The sequence below is a fragment of the Eleutherodactylus coqui genome, chromosome 5 (assembly GCF_035609145.1).
Source record: "Eleutherodactylus coqui strain aEleCoq1 chromosome 5, aEleCoq1.hap1, whole genome shotgun sequence".
In the NCBI taxonomy this organism is placed as follows: Eukaryota; Metazoa; Chordata; class Amphibia; order Anura; family Eleutherodactylidae; genus Eleutherodactylus; species Eleutherodactylus coqui.
This window is the reverse complement of record NC_089841.1, coordinates 79,454,573-79,478,228: the sequence shown is the minus strand read 5'-3', so window position 1 is coordinate 79,478,228 and position 23,656 is coordinate 79,454,573. Positions and strand designations below refer to the sequence as shown.

The following is a 23,656-nucleotide window of genomic DNA, read 5'->3' as shown; positions in this document are numbered from 1 at the left end:
CTGCTTGTGTATAGGGAGAGAACTGTCAGTCAACATACTGCAGGTGGGGAGAGGCTGGTGCAGCCCACCTCTCTGCCTCAGAGCTCCTTTTCGAGTCAAACTTTGATGTGTGTTCATTCCGAAATGCCACGGTGTTTCACAGTACCACTTACATGGGCAAAATGGGCAGAGCTGGTACAATGTGGTTTGTTTAAAAATCCCTTGGGAGACAATGAGGAATCGCCCTTTTACATGGAGCAGACCTTTAAATTAAACTAACTCGACAGGGCTAATTTTTTTTTCCAATTTTTTCTTTTCACTTTTCAGCAGATCCTATCTCCAACCCCAGAAGCTCATCCGCTGTCAAGAACAGAGTCCCATTACAGAAGGACATGAAAAAAACAAGTAATATTAAAAATACCCAACATTGTGGAGTGTTTTTTGTAAGCGTTAGAACTCTTTCATACTGGTGAGCGTGATATTGCCACGAAAAAATTGTCTGAGCGTCAGCGATGCTTTTTCCGGGAAAGTCATCTCACATCGCATCCTTGCTGCTTGCAATTTTCTAGCATGATAGACGGCAAGAGGCGTTGCTAAAGTTAAAAACGCATTGCATCACACCCACATCACAATTTGTGCGTTGCGATGTGAGAAATCGGAGGCTCCATAGGGAAACATGGGCGAGAAGAAAAAGCAAAGCGCAGAAAGATAGAGCATACAGCTACAGTTTAGCGAACATACTCTGGCGAGCGTGATGCTCGTTCGAGCATTAGCGTACTCGATGGTGCTCGTTACTCGAACGAGCATCAAATCTCGTACGACCCCGCCCCAGCTTTTGGCCCCTCCCGCTGCGACGCAGCGCCCGTCATTTGAAAATTTTTAGTCTGGCAGGAAGGGGAAGGGGGAGAGGGTGAGGGTGAGTGAGAGGGAGAGGGAGAGGGAGAGAGACGAACGAACCAGGGAAAAAACAAAGCAAAGGCTTGGGACCATGCGTTCCACATACAAAAATGCTCGAGTCTCCCATTGTAGTCAATGGGGTTTGTTACTCGAGTAGAGCTCTCGAATTTTACGCACAGCTCGACTCGAATAACGCGGACCCGAGCATTTGGGTGCTCGCTCATCTGTACATACAGCGCTTTCCAAATCTCGCAACATCGCAACAGGAAACATCGCAAATGGGAATTAAGCCATTGAAAAGCATGGGTTTCGTTATTCTTCGTTTTTTCGCACTCTCGCATTACTCACAAATCACATGATTTTCTCGCCAGTGTGAAGGCAGCCTGAGACAGTCGTTGGCTGAAATGATGTGTATATGACTGATCCTTAGCACATTTTATCATTTTTTGTTTTTCCCAATTCTATCCCTGATTGTCCCTGCTAGTGACTACTGTATCAGACTGGATTTCCTTGAGGGTGTATTCATATCGATTTAAGAAACTCAGACCAATATCGTGTTTGTAAAATTGCGATAGAATGCTAATGCGATATGATTTCTTTAAAAATTGCTTAGGAGATTTCCTTATGAGGACTCGCCCTTTTACATGGAGCAGACCTTTAAATAAAACTAACTTGACAAAGTTAATATTTTCTGTTTTTTTCATTTTTCAGTGGACTCCACCTCCATCCCCAGAGGCTCATCTGCTATCAACAACAGAGGGCCATTACAGAGGGACCTGAAAAAAACAAGTAATGTTAAAAATACAAGAAAATAAAAATTTTTGTAAGAGCGAGGCAGTCGTTGGCTGAAATGCTGTGTATATTATTGATTATACTAAGCAAATTTTGTTTCTTTATCAGTTTTTTTGTTCTTTACAATTCTATCCCTGATTGTCCCTGCTGGTGGCTACTGTATTGGACTTGATTTCCTTGAAGGTGTATTCATATCAATCATGTGAATAAACACATAGAAATCATATCATTATCCGACAGAACCCGTGAGTGAAACTCATTTGTGTGAATACACCCTAAAGGGACTATCTTGGAACTTAAGTTTCTTACCGGCACCTCGGAGTCAGACTAGCCAATACCGGCTGCGTTCTGACAAGGCATCATGTAGTGTTGCGGCCTGCTAATGTTGGTGATGTCATCGGTGAGGGATAGGCTGTTGGATCATTATAATAATTAAGCTAGCCCCTCTATCACTGCATCGGCGGTGATAGAAGGTGGGGCCTGCTTTATTATTATAATGAGCTGACAACCCATCCCTCACCTATGACCTAACCAACAGCAGCAGGACACAAAACCACGTGACACCTTTTCAGAAAGCAGGTGGAAGTGGCTGGTCCAATTCTGAGATGGCGGTAACAAATTTAAATCCCCGGATAGCCTTTTAACTTTGGGACCAATTATTGTATCAGAGCCCAGGCCCACCCGAGAATCCACAGAATCCCTAATGGGCCTGTCCAACTAGGAATGGCTACATCATTCATATGAACAATATAACATAAGATTGTCATAATAGTCTGTTGGTTTGATCCCCTTCATTGCAGTTGGGGGAGGGACTCCACAATGCTGTATTGAAACTATGTCAAATATTTATTCCTTCTTACTAGATTTTTATATCGTTTGCTTTTCTGTAGAACCTCCTGGATGGCCCCGTATCACAGGATGCCACTCGCCACAGCAGGAGACATTCACATGTCACTGGACATATGGAAATTTTCATAACTTGTCTGACAAACTAAAACTGCAGTATATGAAACCGTACGGCTCCTTTGTTTGTTATTGCTTTTTAGATATTTAACACTGTTCATTATGTTTCATTTTTAAGTGTAGGTCTAGCTTTAGGGTGCTTTCACTTCTGCGTTGGGGATTCCGCTTTCCTGCTCCATTCTTGACAACGCTGGATGGACCCCATTGACTACAATGGGGTTTGCCTACTCTCTGCCCAGCTGCCTGGTTCTTGGACGGAAGAAAAAGTATCCACTGCATGCAACGCTTTTTCTTCCGGTATTTTGAGCCGGATCTGTGACGGAACCTGCAGCCAGAGGTTCTGCCACAGATGTAAAACGGCCTAGTGAGTGTACAGCACAAATATAGGGGAATAATAATGAAAAAACTGGTTCTTAGAAGGTGTTAGAAGTTAGAACCTTAGAAGAACAACAACACACGACAAATTATACTGTCTCATTATCTATTAAACAAAAACAAGGCCAAAATGCAAAAGCAGGGTGTGAAAAATTATTTATGCACTATAAATCAATGGTTGTAGAACCACTTTTAGCAGCGTGGACTTGAATTAATCGATTTCTGACTTTTTCAGTCTCTCAGTTTCTTCTTGGAGGAATTCTGGTCCACTCTTCTTTGCAACGTTGTTTCAGTTCATTGAGGTTTATGAGCATTTGTTTATGGATAGCTCTCTTAAGGTCCCCTTACAGCATTTCTATTGCATTGAGATCTAGACTTTGACTGGGCCATTGCAAAACCTTAAGTAGTTTAAGCATTTTCCTTTTCAGCTAATGTAGATTTGCTGGTGTGCTTGGGATCCACAAGGGATTCCTGGTGGCATCAAGATACCGTAATACCGCTTTAGCTTTTGGAAAAATGGCCCCGCTTTTGACTCTAGAATACTTTGGTATATAGAGGAGTTCATGGTCAACTCAGTGACTGCTAGGTGCCCATGCCCTGTGGCTGTGAAACAAGCCCAAATCATCAGCCAACCACCACTGTGCTTGACAGTTACTATGAGATGTTTATGCTGATATGCTGTGTTTGGTTTTCACCAAACATGGTGCTGGGCGTTACGGCCAAACATCTCTAGTTGTCTCATCTGTTTAAACTGTGTTCCAGAAGTTTTGTGGTTCAGGTGTAACTTTGCAAACTTTAGCCATGCTGCCATGTTCTTTTTAGGACGAGGCGACTTTCTCCTGGCAATCCTTCCAAATAAGCCATTCTTGTTTAGTGTTTTTCTAATTATACTGCTATGAACTTGAACATTTAATATGCTAGCTAATACATTTAGAGTCTGAAATGCAGCTTATGTATTCTTTGCAAATTCTCTTGAGTACTGCATGGTCTGATATTGGGGTGAATTTTGTGGGATGTCAACTAATGGGAAGATTGTCAATTGTTGAATGTTTTCCACTTCTGAATAATCTTTCTCACTGTAGAATGATGGACTCAAAATTGTTTGGAAATGTTCCTATAACCCTTCCCAGATTGATGGACAGCAACATTTGCTTCTCTAAGATAATGTTTTATGTCTTTTCCCCTTTGCTTTATGTTAACACACACCTGAATGCTCCAGACCAGTAAACCGCACAATTCTGCTTTTATAGAGGTGATCACACTTGCTGATGATATAATAACCAAGGAAATTTGATTAGTAGCACCTAGCTGATACTTACCCTCTTTATCCCTATGGAAACAGTAAGGGTGTACGTAATTTTCACACACTGCTTCTACAATGTGGCCTAGTTTTAGTCAAACAAATAGTGATACTGTGTAATTTGTCATGTGTTCATGTTAATCTGAGGTTGTTTTTACCTAATTTTATGACCACCTAAGGACTAAATGTTTTTGTCCTGATACATAAAAGCATAGAATTAAAAAAAGAGGGTGTTCTTAGTTTTTCTCATGGCAGTAAAGTAACAGTTCTTTATGTATTTGCACTATATAACTGGAATCACTCAAGCAGAGAGAAAGTAAGAATATATACTCTTTGTTTACGGAAACCTATATTCTGCCTATAGCATAGCAGGCCTAGGTTGTCGAAAAATATATCTGTCTTAACTAACTGTTTGCATTGGAGGCTGCTGTTAATCGTATTTTTTAACATTGTTATAAGTTTGGTTTGGAATAATTGTAAAAAATAAAGTTTTTCCCGCCGATAGTACCACAAATATAAAGCCCAAACTGTAAAAAAAAAAAAGTAAAATAAACCAAAACGGATAAACAAGTTAAAAACAAATTAAGAAAAACAGCAAAAAGATGTCTACTTAAAAAAGGTTAAAATAAGAGGTTGCACAGTAAGAAGTTAAAGAAAACGTATAGTCCAATTTCTGGATATCATGTTATAGAGCAGGAGGAGTGGAGCAGATTGATATATAGTTTTGTGGGAAAAGACTCAGGATAATTTGTAATTCAGTAGTTGTAATCCTTGCTCATTCTGGGTTTAGGAGACTAGTGGGCGGTGTTAATCAATGACTGACAGCCTTCCTTGTATAAGGGTGTATACCAAGAGAACCGTCAATCACTTACAGGACCGCCTATTGGACTCCAAAGCCTAGAATAAGCAGGGATTTAAATGAATAAACTACAAGTTATACTCAGTCCTTTCCCACAAAGCTAGATATGAGTCTGCTCGGCTCCTCCTGCTCTATAACATCATGCCTGCAGTATGGGCTGCATGTTCCAGCTGACAGATTTCCTTTAAATGTATACCGTAATAAAAATAACTGCTAGTCATATCTAATATACCAGTTTCCTATGAATGAAAAGGATTTTTTCTGTGGAGGAAACACGCAGTAGTTGTCCCCATAGTGTCTGGGTGGCTGGTTTCACGCAGACAGAGTATGGCTACATTTCAGCTTCTTTACCATGACTGCGACAGCCGGATCACCCACAGTTCTACTGAACCGAATTTAACCCTTTCCAATCCAATTTGTATCCTGGTTTTCCTAGGGGGCTTACTCTTTTTCTGTCATTACACAACGGCACTATCTGCTGGCTAAAGCCAGTACTGCGTGAGGTGACACATTGGATAGGCTCCAATATAGAGAGGCTGGCAATATACAGTAGGAGAACCCCAACGGATGTCTTCCAACATCGGAGCTGTACAGCCTTAAATCATAATGTATTAAGACGTCAGACAGTGGATTGGAAAGGGTTAATTTACAAAATTAAATTAAGTTATAAAGTGGATAAATAGTGAATTGTATTTTACATAGAGATTCATGAGCAATACACATTATATATGGCATACCTTTATTTTTTTCTTGCGTTTAGTGGCATGAATTGGACCGACTGTCCTGACACTGAGTCTGCTGGAGAAAACAGCTGCTACTTCAGTAAAGAATATACTTCTATTTGGGTGGGATATCTAGTCCGCCTTGTTAGCGAGAATATCACCTTTGATGAATACGCCTTTGCAGTTGATGATATTGGTAAGCTTTAGTCTATAACTTCTGTCCTGATTATGTCCATGACACACGTACGGGGTTTGATTAACCAAGTTAGATAAGGCCATTAGAACTTATAAAACTTAGCAGGCAGGATTGTCGTTTGGGTTCTATTTTGTGCATGCCATAAAAGTGGCTAGGTTACATTTATGTAGTGATCCCATAAAAAACCCTAATTTAAAGAGGTCTGTCTTGCACAAGAATTCACTTTAATTCTCTCTATACTAAAAATATACCTAAATAAAATTGAAGACCTGACTGGTTCCAGTTATGAAGTAAAGTTGCAATTGTCTTTTTTTGTAATTTTGTAATAAGGGGGACTATAGCCAAGAACTAACGGACACATATACTGTTTTTGTTAGATTCTGTGCAAATGGTGATGTGTGCAAAAATTTGCGATTTTTCTTCAGTCTGCACTGGCCCAACCCCTTTTTCAAAATGTGGGAGGGGCTTGTCTGTATTCAGTGTACCGTGCGCCTGGGAAAATAATATGAAGCCTGGTATTGCAAATGTTGGGCTTAGTAAATTTCCCCCTAAGGGTAAGAAATGGTTGCAGTTACAGGGATCAGCCTATGTTCTATATACTTATCCAAGCTTTTACTGTATTTTGCCAGTAAGGCCAGACCCTCCAATCTCTCTGAACTGGACGGTTCTCAATATCAGTGAGACCCGTTTGCGCATGGACATTCAGTTAACGTGGGATCCTCCAGCTTCGGCCGATGTTAAAAGTGGATGGATAACTTTGGAATATGAAATACAGCTAAAAGTGGTCAATGAAACCCAGTGGAAGTCGGTAAGAATGTGATCATGACTCTGTTTTCAGCAGTATGAATGCTTATGACTAAGACCTCATGCACATGACCACGTTACAGCCTGTACAACCTGCGAGCTGTCGTACTATGTGCTAATAGGATTCCATGGGGCCCTACTGTACTTCCATATGGTTTTGATGTCATTAAAATCTAAAATATTACAAAGGTATTTTCCCCTCAAAACATTGCTGCTTGCAGAGAATATATCCAGCATATAGTGGCACATGGAGTTGCTATAGCCTGGGTTGAATTGGCCATAGACTCCACTGGGTGAAATCCCAGTGGGCTAGTTGCATCCTGGGGCATAGCATAGCAATGCATAGCCTTCTCACCTCTAACTCCCAACGTAGCTGTGGCTGGTGGTTTGTTGACCCTTGCCTACTTGAGTTTGCCTCATTCGCTGAATGCTACAACATCAAGCCACTTTGGGAATGCAAAGTGGCCCTGGAAAATAATACAATCTGCCTCTGGCTCTTTAGAGTACAGAAATGTGGAGATGACAACTGGACTAGAGGATAAATAAACTATTGATGGCCTATCTGCAAGATCACCCTGTCAATGCGTTCCTGCATGGAGCTAATTTCTACTGGAAGCAGACAGCTCCATTCCCACTGTAGTGGCCAGGCTTGGTATTACAAACCATCAACTTCAATGGGAACTTTGCCTGTAATGCTAAGCCTGGCCACTGCAGTGGAAATGGAATTGTCCACCTCCTGTTGAAATTAGGTCACTGCAGGAATGCACCACCCAAGATAACAGCTGATCATTGGGGATATCAGGCAGCAGGCCCCAACTGATCTAGTATTGATGGTGTATCCTGTGGACAGGTTATCAATAGTTTACAACTGGCCATCTCCTTTAAATATTACACAGCATTTCCTGTAGACACTATGTATACATTACCGTACGATGATCACATTCCTCTTTTGTGCTGTCATAGCTATCATTTTTGTCAAATGGCTCCCAGGACAGAAGTGCTTATTTCAGATAAATCACTATGTACAGAGATAGGATTTTCAGTCTTTCCACACATATATTTATGGAATGTCTTCCTAACTAAGTGGTTCTACTGAAAGCCTGTTCCAAGATGGGCTTGAAGTCCAGGGTTTGATGGTGGACCATATAAATGCTTTCATTTATCTAAGTACCCATAAGAGCATTTTGCCTCCATGACGTTAACGACATTGCTTGTGTGTTTTAGCACATTGTTGTGACCACTACATATTCACCTATCTACGGCCTGAAAATAGGAAAGGAGTATTTGATCAGAATCCGAAGCCGACAAAAAGGGAATGAAAACTTTGGAGAGTTTAGCGAAGTATTATTGATTACAACTATAGCATCCATAGGTAGGTATCAGCTGAAAACATGCTGCAACTATCAAAAATGGAAGGATCACATGGTGATAGAAAAAAAAACATTTTCGTAGTGCTCACATATTCTGTAGTGCTTTTCAGGCTCGAAAGTAGTAAATATTTTATTAAAAACATATCAAAACAGTAATAATGCAGTAGAGTAAATGACATTTAGGATCCCTCTTGCACTGGTTTGCTGTTGGCGGAAATGGTGCACCAGTTTGTCGCCGAAATCACTAACATATTCAAAAACGTTAGCGCTATTTTACAATTTACTATTTATCTGCATTCTGAGTCTTTTATATAGAAGCACTTTTATTGAAAAGGCCCAGTAGAAAAGATTAAAATGTTGCCTCTTTTTGGTGAAGTTTAAAAGGGTTGTGCTGACATCACAAACCCTGTTCACTTCTTAATCTCTCCCTGACCCAAAACAGAAAGCTGCACAGTTAGGCTGGGTTCCCACGGGGCGTAATTGCCACAGAATGTCCGTACAGATTTTCTGTACGGACATTCCGCCCGCGTTTTTTTATCCTGGGATTAGCCAGCAAAGTGGACGAGATTTACAAAAATCTCATCCACACGTTGCGGGCAAGCCGCCTTATTAGATTAGCCCCTATTCTAGTAGACCTTGTACCATCCCTGTATTGCAGCTGCCGCTCGATTCGTTTTAGTGGGGCTGACAGATCAATTCAATCTGCTCCTCCTTGCGGGGAGTGCATTAAGCCTGGAGTGAGGAGGAGGGGACACAAATCTCACAACCCCTTTAACGCTAACAAACCCTTAAGCACCTGGGACAGGAGGACTCGCTGCTATTTTGCCTCCACCCCCTTTCCATCATCCTTGCAGTAATTTCCCACACCACTATTGTAGAACATATGAGGGTATATTCACGTGCAACAAATTTGATGCAGAAATTCCAGCGACTTTCTCATCCATGTGAATGGTGCTTTCAGAAATCCTGCGGAATAATGAACTCATTCAGAATTGTGGATCCGATTTTCCATCGTAGAAATTTCTGTAACATATCAGTCTCAAGAAGCCTGTGGTGACATAACAGCCACATTGTCTGCCTCGTTGGTACATATGTCCTTGCATGGTACCATATTGAGATAACACAAATGTGAAAACTGTTTCAAAATGTAAATTGTCACACCCAGAACCCCCAGGGCTCTACTAAACTTGGAACCTATGATGAGGATTGAAGGGAGTGGGGAGAGGTCTTACTTCGACTTCAGTCTTATTTGCTGTATAATGAAAGTGCTTGTCATATATTTTTTGCAGATCCAAAATTTCCGTGGCCCCTTTTTCTCATCATTGGATTATTTGCAATATTGCTGGTGGTTGCATTTATTTTGCTCTGTAAAAAGAAAAGGTAAGTTTTTTTTCATTACAAAGTTTTAATTGCTGACCCATAGGATAATATACATTAGTGAGAAGAGTTGCGACCCATATACAGTTTATACAGACACATAAGGGCACATTCATTACTGGTGTAACAAAATTCTGGTGTACGGTGCACCTTTCTTTTGGTGCAAATCACTTTAGACAGATGTACGATAGATTTGCACTAGAGATGAGCTACTTGGATGAAAAGATTCGAGGGGTGGCGTGGTGGAGCGGGGGGTAGCAGTGGGGAACAGGGGGAGCTCTCTCTCCCCCCCCCCCACACTCCCCTCTGCAACACCCAGCTGACCCCCCCCCCCCCCCTCCGGCGCCCCCCGAATCTTTTCGTCCGAGTAGTCAGTTACTCGGAAAAAGCGGTGCTTGAGTGCAAAAACACCCAAAAAGAGTACGTTCGCTCATCTCTAATTTGCATCAAAAAAGAATAGCTGTTACACCTCTCACTCCATTTTTCAAAAGTTTCTAGAAAAGGGGGCGGAGTTTAAGTGGACTGAGATTTTTAGAGACATTTATTATGTGCGTTTTTTAAAAGTCACAACATTTGTCGCAGTCTCACTCCAGTAGCTGAGTGGTGTACAGTGACTCCACATGTCTAGACATATCTAAAGAAACAACAAATGTATCAACATCCTTCAACACTTGATACATTTGTTGCATCTATAAACTCAAGAAGAGAAGAAAAAGTGCCTGAAAGCTGGTATCAAAAATTCCACTGCATGATAAATTCTCCCCATATTCTTAATAACAGTGTAATGTATGGGGTGTAGAATCATATATGCAACCATGTTTTTATATAAGAGTGTAGCTATAGATCGTGAGTGCACAGGCAATAACAGTTGGGTTGGGGCCTTAATGTCTGAAGAGACCTAAAGATGTCTCTGAGAAGACACCGGTATTATAAATAGCACATGGTAGATGGGGGTCCTGCTACTAATGCTAATGCAATTTTGTGCTGGCTTATCCGAATTTCTGAATTATTGGCTGCTAGATGAAAGGAATTTCATAGTAAAAGTCTCTTATATATAATGATGCTTTAGTGACTTGAGGTGAAATAGTTGTAAACTGACGATCACTGCATTAGGAACGCCTACTCAATAACAGGTTGCTTCACCTATTTGGGTGATCACGGCTCTCAGATGTCGCTGAACAGATTTCACAAAGTGGCCAACACCCTCCATACTCAACTCAATCCATGCCCGCTACAGCAGTTCTGTCCCTTGCAGCATATTTTGCGGATAAGTGACAGCATATCTCACAGTCCTTTCCAGAGTATTACAAACATGTTCAATGGAGTTAGTTTGGTGATTTTTTGGGCCAAAGTAGTGTAGAGTGTTCATTGTCATGTTCCTTCAACCACTCTCTAGTGATCTTAGCTCAATTACATGGAACACTGTCCTGTTGAAAGATGGCACTGTGGTCATGGAAGACTTCCTGAACATATGGGAGCACATGTAGCTCCCCAGACCATGACACCACGACCACTTGCCTATTGAACTCCAATAGTACACCCATGCAATACAACTTTATGCTGTTTACACCAGATGCGGACCCGACCATCTGTATGGTTAGGCAGTAAACAGACAACCTTCTGTGATATGTCCAAGGTCCATTGACGTCTTTCCAGTGCCAATGTGAGGCATTATTGGCGATGATGCGGGGTTATCAGGGGCACCCTTGTTGGTTTTCGGCTATTGACTCCCAGTTGATGCAAGGTACGCTGCATGGTCATTGTGGAAATTTGTCTAACTTCCCTGCTGTTGTAATAATAGGTTAGTTGGTCCACTGCGATACGTCATTGTTGAGATACCAGATGTGCCACCTAACACTTACCTCTATGATCAACCACACGTGACCTACCGCTGTGTGCTCTTTTGTTGAATGTCTGTCCATGGTTTTACTTGTCTTGGTACACTCTTGATACCGTGGTTCAGGAACAGCCAACTAGCGAGACTGTTTCAGAAATACTGGCACTATACCTCTGGGCATCAACAATGTGCCCGTGGTCAAAGTTATTCAAGTTACCATGTTTATCCATGACTGCCAAATGTCGACTTATGTTGTGCAGGGGAGAGGTCAGCGCATTATCTGAGAGGGAATTGTGACATAGTGCCTCATTACTGATCACAAGATGTCACGCGTCAGCTGTTCCTAATGCAGTGATCATTCATAATTTATGAAAAAAATATATTGCATGTGATATCCAATACCGTATATAAACTCAGATGTTTTTTTTAATGATTAAGGCTGAAGATGCTGATTCTTCCTCCAGTGCCTGTTCCAAAGATTAAAGGGATTGACCCTGTTCTTCTACAAGTAAGACTAGCATTACTCAGTTATTGGCTTACTAAAAAGGAGTACTACATATCAGTCATGTAACATAGTATGTTAGGCTGAAAAAAGACATTTGCGTCTAGTTTAGCCTATTACCTCCAATGTTGATCCAAAGGAAGGCAAGAAAACCCCCAATGAGATAGAAGCCAATTTTCCACATTCAAGGGGGGAAAAAATTCCTTTCAGACTCCAATCTGGCAATCAGATTGATTCCCAGATCACCGACCCTTCTGAAGTGACTATAACATGTAATATTAGCAATGTGATGAATTCCCAGCAGCACAGCAGTAGTCCCTGCTATAGGGTCAGGCAGCTTGATGCAAACGCCAGAAGAGAGCCTAAACCAGACAGGCTCCAAATATAGTCCAGACAAAGAAGTAGTAACCGGCAGCATACAGGGATGTAGAAAGATGCAAAAGACACTTTATTGCCCCATTACAAATAAGGCTACCTTATTTGTAATGGGGCAATAAAGTGTCTTTTGCATCTTTCTACATCCCTGTATGCTGCCGGTTACTACTTCTTTGTCTATAACATGTAATATTGTCACACTCAAGAAAGGTGTCCAGGCCCCTCTTAAACTATTTTAGTGAGCTTGCATCACGTCCTCAGGCAGGGAGTTCCATAGTCTCATTGCTCTTACAGTAAAAAAAACCCATTTCTCTCTCTACTTTCTCTTCTACAAAATGGAAAGACTACTGAACAAAGATGTCTTTATGTAACAACACACAAACAATTGTTCCATCACTATGAACTCACTGTAGCGACTATTTGGACGATGGTTGTCCAGTGTAAATCCATCTTAAGGATGCTTTCACACATCATGGAATTTGCCGCCAATACGAAAAACTCCTCACCAAAATCTACATGTCTAACATGAAAGTTACAGCAAAGGTCAAAGCCTAAAAAATCCAGCACTCCACGTAGTAAACTAGATATTGGTTCACTGTGAAGAACTTACTTCACAGGGGTGCCTCAGATGAGTGCACCCCTAGTCCAGTAAAGCTATAAGGTACCATGTCCTGGTCCGGCAGCAAAGAGATTGTGAAAGCCACAGTGTAGTTACAGGTGCTTTAATCAGAGAAGGAAAGTACATACGACGCGTTTCGGATCACCTATAAGCCGAAACACATCGCATGTACCTTCCTTCTCTGATTAAAGCACCTGTAACTATACTGTGGCTTTCACAATCTCCTTGCTACCGGACCTGGACATGGTACCTTATAGCTTTACTGGACCAGGGGTGAACTCATGTGAGGCACCCCTGTGAAGTAAGTTCTTCACAATGTACCAATATCTAGTTTATTACCTAGAGCACTGTTTTTTTTTAGGCTTTGACCTTTGCTGTACCCTTGCTGTTTTTATCCTCCGATATTCCCATATTTGGATTCCCATTGATGCTCTCCACCACCGGATGTCCTGAGGACCAGCGTTTGTTAACTTTACTCTTTGCACACCGGGACTGTGGACGTACTAGAGCACCCTTAACCAAGGGTGACTCTGGTACGCTGGATGAGACAACCCATTTTTTATCTACTTTGACACCCAGTGTTATTCCACCTAAGCTATATTTCACTCTACCTTCCCTCTGGAGCGCTCCCTTATTGATTTGTAAACATGTCTAACATGAAGATTTTGATGTGAAATCGAAATTGGCTTAATCTTGCCATCAATTCTGCATTAAAATCGGGATTTAGACATTCAGATTTTGGTGCAAATTTTTGTGGCAGCAAACTATGCAGCAAATTGCAGTGCATGTAAAAGCGCCCCAAGGCCGGTTTTACATCTGCTTTGCAGATCCAGCCCATAATACCGGAAGACAAAGTGCTATATGCATCACTTTTTATTTCGTCCAAAAGCTGGGCACCTGAGCGGAAACCAAAACGACCCATTATAGTCAATAGGGTCTGTCTGGCACTGTTCGGTTCTGTCCTGAAATGGATCCATTTGGCTGCGCGGATTCCTTTTCCTGCTCCCTGAACGAAACAGGAAAGGGGAACCCTGGGCGCAGGTGACAAACCACCCTGAGGCCTCTTTCACACGGCTGTATGCATTTTTACGTGTGGCCATACGTGCTGAAAAATCGCATAAATGAAAAATAGCCGTGATCAAGTCCTGATGTTTAGCTGCATATTTGCTGCCATACACATGAGTGGCTGCAGCATTTGGCAAAAAAATATGTTTCAGCGTGGAAACATCTCGTATGCAGAAATCCTTGGAATGACTGTTAACCCTTTGCAATCCAATTTTGGATTCAGGGTTTCCTAGGGGGCTTTCTCTTTCTGCCATTATACAATGACGCCATCTGCTGGCTAAAGCCAGTACTGCGGTATGGGACATGCTGGAGAGGCCCCTGACAACAGAGCGGCCAGTAATATACAGTAAGAATAGCCTGCTGGACATCTTCCGACATCGGAAGCTGTACAGCCTTCAATCAGAATGTCTTTAGACGCCAGACAGTGGATTGGAAAGGGTTAATGCTTAAATAGAGCCAACTGTCTTCTTTCCCCAGCGTTGGACGTAGGTAAACTCCCTCCCCCTCCCTTTTTTTCTGCCTTCATAGAAGTCTATTGGAGCTTCCAGCGTATCTCGGCCAATGTTAGGGCAAGACCTGTTTTTGGACGCAGTGTATAAAATCGTTGACTAAAAATGGTGTGATTTTTTTTTTTTTTTTTTTTTTTTACGTGGCTAAAAATCGCTCATATGAATGCTTCAGATGGTCTGGATTTTTGCCCGATTTTTGGACGCAGCTAAATAGCTGCATATATACGGTCATGTGAAGAAGGCCTGAAACGAACTACTTCTGCAGGAAGAGCTAAACAGCTCCATTAGTCTCAGTATAATTAGAATGTGATGTCTATACAGTTAGTATTTAGAGACATGTCAGTGGAAAACATTCATAGATGTGCATTTTATTTCATCAACACAATTAATTCCAACTATTGATTTGTAATTCAGAAGATCTTGTTGGATGGTCCAACTTTTTGTTTCCATGTATCTGTAATATATAGTGCATTGAGTGCCGGTGTGCTCAGATATTATTTATATTGAAAGCACTATTAATCCCCGGATGCTTGTAGTGAAGAAAAAAGTTTTAGTACATAACAAAGAAAAAACAAGAATAAACATGACTAAATGAGTAACAGACTGGTACAAAGGGAGAGAGGATGGAGATAGTAGGTGAGGGTAGAAGCTGAGGAGGGCTGCAGTAGGCTTTCCTGTAGAGGCGGGTTTTCTGGTTGCTTTGCAAGGTTTTGAAGGTGATGTAGGTAGTTAGTTGCAGAGTATGGGGGGCGCACGGGAGAAATCTTGACTATTGTGTAAGGAGCAGACAAGAATCTTAGATGTCATTCATATCACTGGTTGCCTTCTTATTTCCCAAATTTATCGTAACTTTGACAGTCAGTCTATGACAAGTTAATTTTTGCTTGTTTATGCCAAGGGAGTTCATGATATGATTAGAGAGCGAGTCGTGAAGCCAGAAATGCACTCATTCAATCATTATTGCTTTAATGAGCAGTAATTGTAAATAAGTACTAGTTGTAATCTTGTAAATGTCACTTTCCCCATCTGTTGTCACATCACGTGAATATTCATAATATGTTCTGTCTTTTGAACAGAAAGGAAAGTTGGATGAAGTCAGCTCAATACTTGCTAGTCACGACAGCTACAAGCAGCAGCTATACTGTGATGATCCTTGGGTGGAATATATTGAGCTTGACCTTGATGAGCAGGAAGAGAAGAATGAAGGCACTGATACTGACCGGCTTTTAGCAGAAGAATACCCTAAGGCCCACGGTTGCCTGGGTGTTAAGGATGACGACTCTGGCCGGGCCAGCTGCTGCGAACCAGATATTCCCGAAACAGATTTCGGACACAGCGACACGAGCGATGAAACCTCAGATACTGGACAATCTCAGAATACGAAAGATAGCCAAGCAGATCTCCTGTGCCTTAGTAAAAAATCAAACAGTGGAGGCGTGCCTGCAAATTCCCAAATGCCAAATACAGAAAGGATGAGCACAAAACCGGAAGAAGGTAAAGTTTGTCCATTACTTGGTGACGAGGCGAATGTCACTGCTAAGACCCAACTAAGCAGCATCGGTTCAAAGCCAAGTATGGATTTTTATGCCCTTGTAAGTGATATTACACCAGCTGGAAGGCTTCTTCTTTCACCAGGTCAAAGAATGAAGATGGAGAACGAAGAATGCAACGAACCAGCCATCCAACATCCAACAAACCTCAACGTGGACAATTCTTACGTATGTGATACCGCAGTGATGGCATTCTGTGCTGTGAATTTCCCAGTAGAAGCCTCACAAAGTGTTCAGCAGAATCCTACCGTGGATAGCTACTTCACCCCTGAAAGCCTTACAGCTGCCACCATGAGCTCTCGTGCCACAGAAAAACCTTCGAGCTACGAGACCCCTGTGGCTGACTATACCTCTGTTCACATAGTAAACTCACCACAAAACCTTGTGCTTAACACTACTGCTCCGCCAGGCAAGGAATTTCTACAACCATGTGGCTACATGTCCACAGATCAAGTGAACAACGTGATGCCATAATGCATTTTTTTATTTTTGAAATTGCAGAGCATGGGCTTGTATGGTGCAACCAAAAAAAAAAACATTGCCTACAAGCTTTTAGTTGTGTTTATCTCGTAAAGCTTACGCTAATATATTCAGTGTAAAAATGCCAAAATGTCTATCAAATTATTTCATTTACGTGATGAAGTGTAGCATAGGGTAGTCTGTTTATAGCTACTGCTCAACCGTCACCTTGAGACACTATCCACATTGTATCAACCGATCCAACATATACGTGTCATCATTATTCGGTGTTGTATGTCTGCCTGATTATAGTCATTATATCATGTTACTTTTCATATTGAAGGAATGGCTCAACTTGAGAGCACACCTACTGGTCATTAGAAGTCTCCTTGGTGTATTGGTTTCCATTATGACCTAGTGAAGTCATCCAGACTGTAAGTATAGTTGGAAAAGGCCAAAATAGCATCCTCGTTAGAGTACTATAGCCAAAAAATATCAAGTAGGTGAGAGTTTGAAGAACAAAACTCAAGTTATGCAAAAACAAACCTTAGCAGCTCCTTCCAACCGAAGGTCATCTTTGAGTAGAGATGCTGTCCAATGATGTTTTTAGATGCTGTTGAAGAGCCAGAAGTCGAGTTAATGCATGTGAATTGTTTCTTAAAGCATGGATGGACCTACATTGTCTTCATTTTTGGTCCTACTCCACCATAATACTGTAATGTAGCTAGATTGGTTGTGCAGACCCCAGGTTTTTGGATCCTATTGATCACCAAATAATACAACCCTTCCCGATGATAGCTATATAAGATGCATGCTCGTCAAGGAACCCTAATTGTAGTTGTCTAAAAGTTGACATTAATTAGTCATGATGACAATGGCTAATTACATTTTCTATAATGCAATTGCTTATTGCATTATATCATAGACAGCGTGACTAGGTTATTAATGACACTACACGGGGCAGACTAGGTTTAGTATGGAAACACAAAAAGTTACTTTTGAGCCGATTTCAACACAGAAAATTACGTTTGAGCTGATATTTTATGATAGTAAGAATTTAACGCATGAATTATATAGCGCCGCCTACACTATAAACCTGACTATTCTGCCAACTTTGCCGCTACTCGTTTATACAATGTGACTCAGTGAATGCAGATCCCAAATGTTTTTTACAGAGTATATTTTTACATCGAAAAGCCTGAAACGTGAAATCACTGTGTGCTGTAGATGTATATACAGACTCTATGGATTATATAGAAATTCATTAAATACACTATTTTCCTAGACTATGGAAAGATTTCATACATGAAGTAGACACTCAATCTAGTGTGTAGAGATTTTGTGGCCCTTTTTATTTCTCTCTGGACAGCTTTTTTTGGCCTGCCAGATATTGACTAGCTCTAGCTGTCATGAAGGTTAGCTAAAGGCTGTAGTAGTTCTAGATCAGACAGAAACCGGAGAACTATTACTAATGGTATTTATCATTAGAAGAACCCCGTAGGAGACGTACGTAGATACGTATGGTATAAAAAATGGGCATGTCCACCTTTGCAACCATTTTATTAGCACCAGTTCTTCTAACATCAAAACAAACAAAACTTATGTGTCTCTGTGGTTAGAGACTAAGGACAAGCCTCACATAGGCTTACCCCAGGGGCGTAGCTAAAGGCTCATGGACCCGGGTGCAAAAGTTTATCTTAGGGTCCCCCATCTTCTCAACGCAGAGGCATAATATGAAACTCTTGGGACCCAATGGAAATTCTGCAACAGGGCCCCCAACTATAATGCTTTATTCATAGTACTGGGCTCCCTATATGGAGGAGAGAGGCCTTATGGGCCCCTCAAGGCTCCTGGGCCCGGGTGCAACTACATCCCCTACAACCCCTATAGTTACGCCAGTGGCCGACCCTGCAGTCATTCAATACTGTTCAAGGGTGGACATTCCCTTTGCATATACTAAACTTGAGAACATGGTTTCTGTATTTTAATATACTATTTATCTCAAAACTGACTCTTTATTTCAGATTTCTGTTATATTTCTTTACATGGTCTCAGGACCCTTAAAGTAGCCAAACACATTAGATAGAAGTAGGCTAATGGTTTAACAACCCTTAAACAAGCAAACAAACGATCATATGGGGAACGGTCGTTTCGCCGATACAGCTATTTACATTTTATATCATTTTGGCCGTTCTAGCCAGTCAAGCTATACACGGGCTGATAGTCACTCGAATAATAATCGCTTAACAAGGCACTGAGCAAGAAGTCACTCAATAGTCGCTGGATGCTCAGTTTTAACAGGAGTCACTCAATCTTTGAGTGACTGCCTGTTTGTAGTGAATGGAGGTAGGTGGCTGGAAGAGATCTCAAGCCCACTCTGCCTCCATTCTCTGACTACCACTTCTGTGTGAAAGCATGGAACGATAGTCATTGGGACAGCTATGGTGTGCTTATGTGCCTGACAATCTACCGTGTAAAGGTGCCTTAAGGACAAATTATCTTTTTGGGAACTTTTTTTCAAGGAAGAATCATCTATGTACTACTGAACAGAAATTCAAGTATGGCTAACTTGCTTACAGACGATGACAGTCGGTCATCGTTCGGCTAACGTTCACCTTCAATTTTGCTAAATTTCACCTGATGAATGATCATTCTCATCAAAACAGTCCATTTTCATCAACTTTAGTCTAATGTGTATGGGCACTTTTAGCTACAAGGAATTCTATAAAAGTTATATTTTAACCTTAAACGGGTTTTCCCACAAGTTATGGGATAAATGTTGCTTTGCTGGAGTCCACACCAGCACTCCTGAGAATGGCGCATCCAAAATGCCTCATATGAATAGAGCAGCGTGACCACCAATTCATTCACTGCTATGGTATTTAGGAGATAACCGAGCTTATCGATTTTCCTGTACCCCGTAGAAATGAATCGAGGTGTAGTTAGGCATGCACACTAACGCTCCATTCACATGGGTCATTCAGGCAGTGCCATTCCTGAGATTGCTGGGGGTCCCAGGAGTCAGACCCCAGCAATCATAGATTTTCCTATCCTGTAGATAGGGAATAAATATATTTAGTAGGAAACCCCCTTCCAGTGTAAGTTCTCTTTGGCCAATGTGGATCTCCTACAGTATTAGAAAAGATATCCATTAGTGAATGAGAAGGAAGGTAAATGAATGATGAGTTTTCCCTACTTACTAGGTTCATTATTTCTTTTTTTGTTCCTTTTCTATGAACTGGGCCAAATACTTTTTCAGTATCAGTGAATCACACAATGGTGAATATGCAGCTTATGTGTACTTTGTAATTTACACGAATACACAGGGAATTTGGTTACATGTTTAATGTTATTAAGTGGTATAGTTTAATGGAAAAAAAAAATCATGAATTTGTTTTCTTCTTCCTTTCCTTCTAGATTGGGGAAAGTTTTAGAAGTGTGACATATCAGTAGCATAGAATGGTTTTGTACATGTACAATCTTAATTTAGGTTACTAGACAGCACAAACTAAATTGCGTGTTAAGTATAGGTGTGTTAACGTGTAAGGCAATGCAATGAAAAGACAGCGTATTTAATGTTGTGGATAAGTACAATGTACCCGATGCTACGGTTGTACTACAATTCCCATCAGTTTTTAGCAGTTCAGATTTGAAGCATGGCTGGCTTAGTGATTTGGGGGTCGAAATAAAGTGGCCATTCATTTCTGTCTTGAGTATTCCAAACCTTCTGGCCATCAGATGGCTGTTTTCTAGAGGAACAAGGAATGGGCAAATTGGGTTCAGTTCTATTATTTCTCTAGGAGACAAGGAGGCGTCTTACAGCCACTTATCTCTCACTATTGATACAAATGTTGATTAGCTGAGGCCAAGGTACATGCTTTTGTGATACTGGTAGAGATGAGCGAGTATGCTCGCTAAGGCACATTACTCGAGCGAGTAGTGCCTTAGCTGAGTATCTCCCCGCTCGTCTCTAAAGATTCGGGGGCCGGTGGGGAGCGGCGAGGGAGAGCGGGGAGGAACGGAGGGGAGATCTCTCTCTCCCTCTCTCCCCCCCGCTCCCCGCTGCAACTCACCTGTTACCTGCGCCGGCCCCTGACTCTTTAGAGACGAGCGGGGAGATACTCGGCTAAGGCACTACTCGCTCGAGTAATGTGCCTTAGCGAGTATACTCGCTCATCTCTAGATACTGGGGATAATTATTGCTGACTGAATAATCCTTCACCCAGCAGCTAATATCTATGGACAATTTTAGTTGATGTGTCATAAAGTCAGCCATGATTTAAAATGCACTTGCCATTAAGCAAAAAACAGCTTTTCTTTTTGCTGAAAACCATATATGAATTTGCCACTGCTTCACTAAAATCAGTCAGACATCCTGATTTCTAGCTATGAAGTGCCTCAGAGATATCTCTGGCTCCTTATGAACTGTCAGGATCCATTGGCAAACTCTTTAAATGGGTTGTCTTACTAAAACAACCCAAAAGGCCTATGTCGTATAGGCAGCTCCTTCATACCAAAACGAGCTCTGGAAGTCCTGTCCTGTCAATGTATTTATTACATAGTTGTGTACTGTAGGTAAAATGCATTGCTGGCAACGACTTTCCCATCCAGTGACAGGTAATTGCTGGCTGTTTTAGAAGCCTGACTCGCAATTTATGACAACCCCTTTAAAGGCTATGGAAATCTTTGTGCATGAAAAATCAATGTATACATATCTTACTAAGTGCCTGCAAAAAATGATGCACTTATCAGTGGTTTTGTATTGAGTTTTCTTTTGCATGCAATTAGAAATCCTCATACATAATTTTCAGGCTCTTCAAGTTTCTGGCACAGGGGTGTTTTTTTTCCGTTACGTGGGCAAGCTTCTCCTTTTTCAAAGCTGTGTAGCATGAACACACCCTCTTAATACTACACAGTTATCCCTCAGTCTATCTCATTCTGTCTCTGAGTAGCTGCTGGTTCTGTTCCTCCTCACGGCTGATAAGAGCAGAAAATTCACCTGGAGTGAATTACAGCTCTTTGTAATTGTAGCTTTCTTTGCCCTCTGTCCTCCTGATCTCCTCCATCATCCCCCAGCATTGTCATACAGCCCTCTGTAATAGTTCAGTGGAAAGGCAGTGAATGTCCATTCACGACAGGGGAGAAGTCTAGAAAATGAGCTGATAAAAGCCCTTCAGTTAATTCCGACTGACAGAATTTGCTAAGATTTCAGTTCTCCAGTCTGCAGTGCCTTGCAAATACAATACAAGCCTGGACATCAAATGCTCAGAAATTTTTAATGACAACCAATTACAAAAAGTATTCATTTTCAAAACCACATTGATTTAAAAAAAAAAGAGTGGAAAGGTGTTCATAGCCCTTAAAGAGTATCTATCTTGGTGTATGGCTATATTTAATTTTCTGTATGGTACATTATGGAGAAACATGAAAGTGAAATAGAAGTCCAGGAGGAGTAAACAACTGGGACGGACCCTGTCAATGCAGTGGGTTGTTACATGCATGCTGAAAACCAGACATTCACTTCCTTGTATGGAAAGCATTATACTGTGGAGAATCGGGTCTTCACAAAACTAATAGGGACTATGTGGGACTGTACGGTTCTTTTCAAATATCACATAATGTACGATCTAGCCTTGCAAGTAAAATCTAATCAGAGCCTGACGAGAGAGACCCCATAAAGTGTCGGCAGCTGCTCTATAGCTGGTGGGAATTGTGTTTCATAAAGAATGTCAGGTATTGTTTCGCCGATATTGGAATGCACAAGAATGATTCTTCAATTGTACTGGATGAACTGGCATTTTGTACCACTGACACTGGTACAATTCAGTAAGCTATGTGTGTAAATGAGGAGGACTGATCATACAATTCAGCCAGCATTACAAATTAATTCTAAATATGTATTATAAATTTCATGCCTTTCAGGTAGTAATGGTAAATAGCTACTAACTTGCTGCTAAATTTGTCTTACAACCATATTATTTAGTGTTATGATGAATATTATTCATGCTGGACTCTAACGGATCTGTTCAGTCGAAATGTCTCGGTGGCTGTCTCGTTGCCAACAACTTTCTACATTTGAAAAAACTTTATTAAATTATTATTGAGATGACAAAACCAACATATTCTGCTACTGTACACCGTGCAGGCGGGGGATTAGAATATAATCATCGACACATAAAGGGCAAATTTACTATTGAAAATTCAACATTTTTCTAGTCCAAATTCCTAAAAAATTGTCTTATATGCTTTGCACCACAATTATGTATTTTAGGGACTTGTGGATACTTTTTTTCCCCATCTGACAAAGGGCGTGGCTTTGTGGAAAAGGGGTGTGGTCTAAATGCAAAATCATGCATCAAAAATTGTGCCACATTTGGTGCAAACTAAGCCAACTAATAGGTTGGCATAAAGTTGTACTAGACAGTCTAAAGATATGCCAGGTTTATCAATCAGCATGAGCCACTGTGATAAAACTGGTGCATTTTAAGACTGATTAGGCAATATTAGTAAATTTGCCCAATAATGTGCAGGATCAAACAATCAATCCTAAGAGCAGTACAGGAGTAATTAAATGGGTGCTCAAAAATGTTCCCAAAGCCGGAACTATGTTAAAAAACAAAAAGTAGGTATACTCACCCATTGAATCACTTGCAGCTCCAGCGCTGCAGCTCTAGTCCTCCCCGCCAGGCTTTATTTACTTGGCTGCAGCTGTGATGTGACTATATAACCCACATGACCACTGCAGCCAATCACTAGCCTCAATGGTATGCGGCACGATACATGATTGCTACTGGAGCTTTCCAGGGAATGTTTTAAACTTTAAAAAAAGCAAAAATTAGCCCCCAAAGCATTTCCATTGAACAGATCCTCAAAGAAAGTATCTATTTTATTATGACAAAGTCTATTACGCTATGTAAGGTTTTCTAGCCAAAAATAGTTAAATACCTCAATCAATTTCCAAATGTCAGTTTGGTACTTCTCTGGTTACACAAGCCATTATAAGTCATTACAATGTGTATTTCAATTTCTATTTGATGTTTCTCATCGTTATTTCTGTGTTCTCTTTTTTTTGTTCTTTCAGATTTAATAAATTTATTTTCTTGGAA

The 23,656-nt window shown here is 41.0% G+C and overlaps 1 protein-coding gene across 4 annotated transcripts in view; it reads left to right on the top strand.

Annotated features, from left to right (window-relative positions):
• Nucleotides 1-23,656, top strand: part of GHR (growth hormone receptor) — a 309,732-nt gene extending 286,076 nt beyond the window's left edge. For all 4 annotated transcript variants that reach the window (XM_066602762.1, XM_066602763.1, XM_066602764.1 and 1 more), the window contains 9 exons: nt 307-384; nt 1,588-1,665; nt 2,559-2,682; nt 5,926-6,083; nt 6,713-6,891; nt 8,112-8,259; nt 9,547-9,637; nt 11,910-11,979; nt 15,618-23,656. In XM_066602762.1, the coding sequence (XP_066458859.1) occupies nt 307-384; nt 1,588-1,665; nt 2,559-2,682; nt 5,926-6,083; nt 6,713-6,891; nt 8,112-8,259; nt 9,547-9,637; nt 11,910-11,979; nt 15,618-16,565 (1,874 nt within the window). In that variant the 3' untranslated portion in view covers nt 16,566-23,656. The remainder of the gene's footprint in view (nt 1-306; nt 385-1,587; nt 1,666-2,558; nt 2,683-5,925; nt 6,084-6,712; nt 6,892-8,111; nt 8,260-9,546; nt 9,638-11,909; nt 11,980-15,617) is intronic.